General features: G+C 48.5%; 1 protein-coding gene across 6 annotated transcripts in view; it reads left to right on the top strand.

The window, feature by feature from the left end:
* Positions 1-92: 92 nt before the first annotated feature.
* Positions 93-8,533, top strand: part of BIN2 (bridging integrator 2) — a 34,318-nt gene continuing 25,877 nt past the window's right edge. For 2 of the 6 annotated variants that reach the window (XM_045467135.1, XM_045467133.1), the window contains exon 1: positions 93-230. In XM_045467135.1, the coding sequence (XP_045323091.1) occupies positions 150-230 (81 nt within the window). In that variant the 5' untranslated portion in view covers positions 93-149. Of the gene's footprint in view, positions 231-695; positions 854-8,012; positions 8,018-8,533 lie in introns of those variants that run through there. The other 4 variants (XM_045467132.1, XM_045467134.1, XM_045467137.1 and 1 more) reach the window with 4 other exon arrangements.

The following is an 8,533-nucleotide window of genomic DNA, read 5'->3' as shown; positions in this document are numbered from 1 at the left end:
CTCGGAGAGCCCGTGGGGGTCTCGAGCGGCGTGGGGCGGGGCGGCCACGGCCACGGCCGGATGCGAGGCATGCTGGGAACCGCACTTCCTCCTTGGGGGCCTCCAGAAAACCACAGGTCGCTGGGCCCAGTCTACCCGGTGCCGGCAGGATGGCGGAGGGCAAGGCGGGTGGCGCCGCCGGCCTCTTCGCCAAGCAGGTGCAGAAGAAATTCAGCAGGGCCCAGGAGAAGGTATGTGGCCGGGTCGCACCACCTGCCCTTCCGGCCGGCCTGGCTCTGCGAGAGAGCGGTGTGCGGTGGGGGTGGGGGGTGGGGGGTGGGGGTGTCCGGGGGGGGGGGGGGCCTGGGCTGAACAGAAGGTCCCAGGCAGACGGGAATGGGAGTGGATTTTCCTTAAACTACAAAGAGTTGATAGAGAACAGAAAAAAGCTACCCGTTCTTGGGCAAGGGTAGGGAAGCAGAGGAGACCACAGTCTCCCTCGGGAACCCTAAGTAACGCTCAGGCGACCCAGGAAAGGTGGGAGAAAGGAACCAACGTTGGCAGATTTGTCCTAGCAACCCAGCCAGGGTGCTCTTTCACAGAGGATGAAATTGAAGGTTGCAAGAGGGCATTCTCCCCAAAGTGACGACAGCGATGACCAGCTGTGCTGCCAGCGGGGACCGCCCAGTCCACAAGGACTCCGTAACCTAACCCCGCCTGGCCTCTGGGCAGTGTTTAAGCTGATGTGAGCAGTAGCCCATATCTGCTTTCTGTGCGTTGGAAAGTACACGGTCCAGGATGATGAAGGAGCATCTCTTTTTAGATTGGGTCCTTGGTTGGCTCTGGGTGGCCTTACTCCAGCGTCAACATTGAGGTAGGCTGTCCGCCTGTAACACTTCTCTACACATTATTCTTTTTATTTATTTATTTACTTTGAGAGAGAGAGAAAGGATGAGCTGGGGAGGGGCAGAGGGAGAAGAAGAGAGAATCTGAAGCAGTCTCCACACCCAGCCCAGAGCCTGGAGCCTGAGGCAGGTGTCCATCCCAGACTCTGGGATCATGACCCGAACTGAAATCAAGAGTTGAGGCAGAACTGACTCAGCCACCAAGGCACTCCTCGACACATTTTAGTGACATTCTTGTTTCTTCCTTTTTTTTTTTTTTTTTTTTTTTTAGTGTTTATTTATTTTTGAGAGACAGAGAGAGTGCAAGTGGGGAAGGGACAGAGATAGGAGACAGAGAATCCAAAGCAGGCTCCGCACTGACAACGCAGAGCCCGAGGTGGGGATTTGAACCCACAAACTGCGAGATCATGACCTGAGCCCGAGTTGGACGCTTAACTGACTGAGCCACCCAGGCGCCCCATGACATTCTTGTTTCCACCTGTCCAGGGTATGTCCTTCCCTTTTAACCTGAACCTCTGCTCTCCACGTAGCAACACTCTGATAGATGGATCTCCTTTTTCTGCCTTTGAGGAAGCCAGGGTCATATGAAAGAGTGGAGGAAAAGGCAAGATTTTGTGTGGCTCGACTTCATTACTTCACCTTGCTCTGATTTCACCTTGATCACGATTTTAGCCTCTTCGAAGGCTGTCTCATTACAAATCTGATAGAGATCAGAGCCTGTGGGAAGGTCTAGTTAGAAGTGGTGTGGAAGAGAAGGAGCTACCAGCTACGTGACAGGTTGGAAAAAACAAGAAAACCCAGGAGACAAAAAAAAATTCATGGATAATAGTTTGGTTTATTTTTTTTTTATTTTTTTTTAATGTTTATTTTTGAGAGAGAAAGACAGAACACAAGCGGGGGAGGGGCAGAGAGAGAGGGAGACACAGAATCCAAAGCAGGCTCCAGGCTCTGAGCTGTCAGCACCGAGCCCGACGTGGGGCTCGAACCCACAAACCGTGAGATCGTGACCTGAGCTGAAGCCGGACGCCCAAAGGACTGAGCCACCCAGGTGCCCCGATAATAGTTATTTTTAAAAGACACAGGGGCGCCTGGGTGGCGCAGTCGGTTAAGCGTCCGACTTCAGCCAGGTCACGATCTCGCGGTCCGTGAGTTCGAGCCCCGCGTCGGGCTCTGGGCTGATGGCTCAGAGCCTGGAGCCTGTTTCCGATTCTGTGTCTCCCTCTCTCTCTGCCCCTCCCCCGTTCATGCTCTGTCTCTCTCTGTCCCAAAAATAAATAAACGTTGAAAAAAAAAATTTTAAAAAAAAGACACAGCAGTTGACTTTACCTCACTGTTTCACCTTCTGTCCTCATCCAGCCTATCATCAACACTATGCCCTTGGGGATTTGTCTCCTTTTCTAAGCATGGACTCCAAAGCTTTAGATAAGTAACATCCCTGCTCTGGGTTTCAGATTCTGCACGTGTAAAAATGAGAGTGGTGATGCTTAGTGACTTGGAAATTCAACGTGGTAAGGATGCCAAAGTGAGAACAGGAGAGGGTTCCTTGAACCTCAGAAGCAAATATTCCCCAAAGGGAGAGCCAGCCACCCAGGTAACCTGTTCTTCCTGGTCTGAACCCTGAGAATGCAGAGAGGAGCTACCTCACCTCTGCCTTGGGGACCTTTCCAGGTTAAGGCAGAAAACGGGAGGATGCTCTGAACCTAGACATAAACACAAGGGCGGGCAGACATTGAACTTGGAGCAGTACAGTTGGCACCGTAGAGGCAGCGGCTGCTGCCTGGATAGAGTGAGAATGGCCTGGAATGTGAGGAGGAGCTCAGCCCAGCCTGCCAGAGTCCTTGAGTCTTGACACGTTATTGAAGGCAAGAGAGAGAGGGAGAAAGTTACAGTCAAAAGAAAGGACTCCCTGGAACAATTTGTAGTTTTTGTATAAGCAGTTGGCTGTAATCTTCTAAGTAATACGTAGCAACCACAGTGTCAAATAGATGTGTCAGGTATCGAGTGCCGATTATGGTCGAGGCAGAGGACTTCAGGAAAGACACGATCTCTCTCTCTTTATGGAACCAATGCTCTCGTGATAGGATCTCATTTCACCTTTGCCGCCCTTTGTGCATGTTATTAATATCCCAATTTTAGAAATGAAGAAGCGAGGCTCAAAAGAGATCGGCAAATGGCAGAACTGTCACTGAAACCCAGGTGTCCCGCCTTTGGATCCCAACCTCAGGCCCTCTCTCTCTACAAGCCTCTTGATAAACCGCTGTGACATCTGTGCCTGCCCACTTCCTGCTGACCCTCTCTCTCAGGAGCAAAGCTGGGAGTAGAAACACCTTTTGCTCAGTCCCTCTCCTCTGAAAATCTAGGCGTGAAGGTCCAGTGACCGTCACACACGAGGGAGATGAAGCGTTCTTCTTGTTTTATTTTCCAGTCTCCACCCAGACTCAACATGAGACTGAGTTGTGTCTTTACAGGAAGATGTGTCTTCACAGTTCAGATGAGTGCTTTCACCATCCACGATTGCTCTGTGGCAAATGGCTCGGAAGGGGCATTGTGTTACCCCTCCTTTGCTGGTCTTTTCCTCTACTGACTTTTACTCAACCGGTCTCCCAAAGGGCTCTGTCAACAATACTTAACCAAGAAATTCCTTTGCCCGGGATACTGGGCTGGACCCAGGAAGGAATTTAGAGATGAATAAGAGGCACTCTCGCCTGCCAGAAGCTTACAGTCTAGTTAAAAAAAAGAAAAAAGGGGCGCCTGGGTGGCGCAGTCGGTTAAGCGTCCGACTTCAGCCAGGTCACGATCTCGCGGTCCGTGAGTTTGAGCCCCGCGTCAGGCTCTGGGCTGATGGCTCGGAGCCTGGAGCCTGTTTCCGATTCTGTGTCTCCCTCTCTCTCTGCCCCTCCCCCGTTCATGCTCTGTCTCTCTCTGTCCCAAAAATAAATAAACGTTGAAAAAAAAAATTTAAAAAAAAAAAGAAAGAAAAAAAAATTGGTGAAATGAGTCACCTGAGAGGTCTGCAGTCTGTGGGAATTCAGAGGAGAGAAAGACTGAGGAGAATTGAGCAAGGTTTTATAGCAGAGGCGGAATTTGAGGTAGGAATGATGGCCCATTAGTAGTTCCTCAGGCAAGTGGGGGGGGATGGAACATTCTAGCTGAGGAAATGCCAGCATGAGCCAGGCAGGGAGTGTGGAAAACCGTTGAGGCAGAATAGTGAGAATTGCAGGTGAGCTGGAGTACAGGGATCGATGGCAGAAAAGACGGGAGAGTAAATTTAGGACCACGCTAAGGAAAAGCCTACTTTAACGTACATCCCGAAAATGAGGATTTCTCACAGAAACTGCAATATTGTTATCACACCTAAGAAAAAAATTTTAACAAAAATCTGTCATCCCTAATAGCCAGGCCCTATTCAAATGACCCCAATTGAGAGGGTTAACTAAAATATAATGATTAGGGGGAAGGGTCCTGGTAGGGACCTATAGCCACCAAACATCTGCAGTGAATTTTTTTTTGTAATCGCTTTTTCTCTTGTTCCTCTTCTTTCTCTCTAAACGCAGAATTCTTAGTGTAGAACTTTAGAGAACTGGCATTGGGTGCACTGTCATTAGGAAGTGAACCAAAGGTAGAATGTGTTAATTCTTTCAGATGTTTGTTCAGCACTCTACATTCTCTTCCGTCAGAGAACTTTCGTTGCGGGAGAACATCTACAACACGGCGTAAGTGCCTGGATACGCAGCCCTGTTGCTTATGGCAACAAAGGACTTTGGGCCCAGGGCACTGGTTATGCTCTCAGGGCGATCACTGAACTCATCTTTCAGTTTCACAGTTGAAGGTGGGAGTGTTCAGTTCACATACTCACACCCCTTCTAAGCCTTTTTGCCTTGAGCTTTTGGGGGTTGGAGATATTGGGCATGCCACATTTACTCTAGCCGGGGTTGACTACCCTTTCAGCCCCTTCCACCTAAGAACACCCCCCAGCCCCTCCAGGCAAAGGAAGGGAGGAGTAGCAGGAAGGAAGTGAGAGCTGCAATTACCACTTAGACAAGGTGGTTTTGCAACTTTCTGTTGTCTGGGGTGGGGGTGGGGGTGGGGGTGCAGGGAAGATGGCAGACCGGGTGTACCCAGGGTCAGGTGTTCAATGAGCTGGAGTCAGAGACACAGACAGACATATGGCTGAACTGAGAAGGAAATAGGCACTCATAGGGAAGGGAGTGCAATTAGACATAATGCTAATGGATTTGCACTGAGCACTCACCAAAGGGCAGCACTGAGAATGTATGTCATTTAATTCTCCGGACAACTCCAGGAGATGCTGTTGTGTAAACAGAGGCTCAAGAGACGGATAGGCTTATTTGCCTAAAGGCTTAGAGCCATAAATCGAAAGGCCAAGATGGGGCATATATCTGTCAGACTCCAGAGCCCTTGATCGTAACCACTACAGAGAGAGCTCCAGAAGTTAGAGATGCTAACCACTGGGTTAAGAATGGGGACACATGTGGGAATGCAAGCTGGTGCAGCCACTCTGGAAAACAGTATGGAGGTTCCTCAAAAAACTAAAAACAGAACGACCCTACGACCCAGCAATTGCACCACTAGGCATTTATCCAAGGGATGCAGGTGTGCTGTTTCGAAGGTGCACGTGCACCCCAATGTTTATAGCAGCACTATCGACAATAGCCAAAGTAAGGAAAGAGCCCAAATGCCCATCGATGGATGAATGGATAAAGATGTGGTATATATATACAATGGAGTATTACTCGGCAATCAAAAAGAATGAAATCTTGCCATTTGCAACTACGTGGATGGAACTGGAGGGTATTCTGCTAAGTGAAATTAGAGAAAGACAAAAATCATAGACTTCACTCATATGAGGAATTCAAGAGACAAAACAGATGAACATAAGGGAAGGGATAATAATATAAAAACAGGGAGGGGGACAAAACAGAAGAGACTCATAAATATGGAGAACAAACTAAGGGTTACTGGAGGGGTTGTGGGAGGGGGGATGGGCTGAATGGGTCAGGGGCACTAAGGAATCTACTCCTGAAATCATTGTTGCACTGTATGCTAATTTGGATGTAAATTTTAAAAAATAAAAAATAAAATTAAAAAAAAAGAATGGGGACACAAGGTGGGGTGGGGGCGCCTGGGTGGCTCAGTAGGTTAAGCGGCCAACTTCTGCTCAGTTCATGATCTCACGGCTCAAAGGCTCATGAGTTCGAGCCCCGCGTCGGGCTCTGTGCTGACAGCCCAGAGCCTGGAGCCTGTTTCCAATTCTGTGTTTCCCTCTCTCTCTGCCCCTCCCCTGCTCATGCTCTGTCTGTCTCTCTCTCTCTCTCGCTCACAAAAATAAACATTAAAAAAAAAAAAAAAAAAAAGAATGGGGACATATGGTCAGGGCACCTGGGTGGCTCAGTCAGTTGAGCCTCCAACTTTTGATTTTGGCTCAGGTCATGATCCCAGGGTAGTGGGATGGAGCCACACTCAGCGCAGAGCCTTTTTAAGATTCTCTCTCTGTCCCCCTCTGCCCCTCTCCCCAGCTTACATGTGCTCTCTCTCTCTCTAAAAAAAAAAAAAAAGAAAGAATGGGGACAGGTGGGCCCAAGTATCTATGTAGAGCCTTCCTCACTCCCCAAGACCTGGGCACGCTTGCACGTGATTCAAAGCCCTTCACGACGAGACTCCAGTTTCCCTTTCTGGCTCCCTTACCCACTACTCCCCATAACACACCCTAAACCAGCCATGCTGAGTCATCTCCCAAAGCGGTGTGAATGTGGGTGGGTATTTCCGTGACTTTGTCCTCTTTCCACCCTCCCCCCTTGTACTCTATTCCAGTCTAGCAAAATCTTAACTCAAGTCCCAGCCCATTGGTCGGTCCCCTCCCGTTGTCAGTCCCACTCTCCCTCCTGTTCGAAGTATTAAGTATCTCTTTGCTGGGTACTGAGAAATCTAGATGAGTAAGGCAAGTACCCAGTTCTCAAGGAGCCTACAGTTTAGAAGGAGACATAGCTAGATAAACCTAAATCATAACATGGTAATAGAGGGGCGCCTGGGTGGCTCAGTCGGTTAAGTGTCCGACTTCGGCCCAGGTCATGATCTCACAGACTGTGAGTTCAAGCCCCGCATCAGGCTCTGTGCTAAGCTCAGAGCCTGGAGCCTGCTTCGGAATTTGTGTCTCCCTCTCTCTCTGCCCCTCCCCTGCTCATGCTCTGTCTCTTTCTGCCTCAAAAATAAATAAAAACATTTAAAATTAAAAAAAAAATGGTAATAGAAATGTCTACAAGGTGTAGAAGTTGCAAACACTTAGAAGGGAGTGATTAACTCGATTAATGGGATAAAGCGGTTAAGTGTCATAAAGGATATAGAGTATGAATTTTTTTTTAATTTTTTTAAAGTGTGTGTATGTATGTAAATAATTTCTAGGGGCGCCTGGGTAGCTCAGTCGGTTAAGCATCTGACTTCAGCTCAGGTCATGATCTCGCAGTTCATGGGTTTGAGCCCCTCATTGGGCTCCATGCTAACAGCTCAGAGCCTGAAGCCTGCTTCCAATGCTGTGTCTCCCTCTCTCTTTCTACCTCTCCCCCACTCATGCTCTGTCTCTCTCTGTCTCCCTAAAATAAATAAATGTTCCCAAAAAAGTTTTTAATAATTTTTATAGCCAACGTGGGGCACAGACTCACAACCCCAAGATCAAGAGTAACTGAGACACGTATGGGCATTTCATGCAAATTTGTTGAGCAGGCAAGTGGAGAATCATTAGAAGGTTTTAAGCAGATGCAGGAGAGCAACAGCAAGGGCCCGGAACATAGTTATGACCGCAAGACTAGAAAGCATGGGACGGTTTCCAGAGATGGACATATTGAGGGATTTGATGAAGGAGGTGAGGGAGAAGTAGTTGAGGGCAACTTCTGAGATTCTAACTTCGGCCCGGGGGCAGCGTGATGACAGTGCCTCCTCCCAACATGGGGGCTACAGGTGGAAGATGCAGGGCTTTCTTGCTTGTGCACAGGTGAGTGTCCCCTATGAGAAGAGGCACCGTATCTTTTTCATTTTCCGGTCCTTTATATTAGTGCTGAGACCAATATGATGGTTGGCTCCCAGGAGAGAGGAGATAGAGAGCATTCATTCCGAGCTGGGTTCTAAATGCGTTGTGTGGGTCTTCTTCAGCGTTTTCCACAAGGGCTCTCCTAAGAGAACAGTCTCCTGCCTGCCTCTAACCTCATCTATCTAGAGGAATCTGGGGCTGTGGCTGGAAGACCATCTCTCAAGTGAAAAGTACCTTCAAGGCTCATATTTTATCGTTAGGGCTGCATATTTTGCATTCTTATTAATCCTTGTTTTAATATAATACTTTACCCCAGCCCACCCCCGGGACCCCACTGTAAATAATAATGTCATTCCAGGCATGTATGCCATATTTATTCTGGGCTTTGTATATACACCCCTGCACACTGCCAGATACCCTCAGGCATACCCCAATTTGAGAAGAACCACCAAATACGATTTTTCTTCCAACAGTGCACTCTATATTTTTTAAATTCCATTGGGCTGATACGAGTACAGCCCTTTAATTGCATCCGAGACTCTGAGAAGCTAGGGTCATAGGAGGCCAACAGATGAGAGGGACTTGACTCCACCTCATTGACCTTTCC

The sequence above is a fragment of the Leopardus geoffroyi genome, chromosome B4, assembly GCF_018350155.1.
Source record: "Leopardus geoffroyi isolate Oge1 chromosome B4, O.geoffroyi_Oge1_pat1.0, whole genome shotgun sequence".
NCBI classification, from domain to species: domain Eukaryota; kingdom Metazoa; phylum Chordata; class Mammalia; order Carnivora; family Felidae; genus Leopardus; species Leopardus geoffroyi.
Note: the sequence above shows the minus strand (reverse complement) of the source record. Positions and strands in the feature narration are given on the sequence as shown.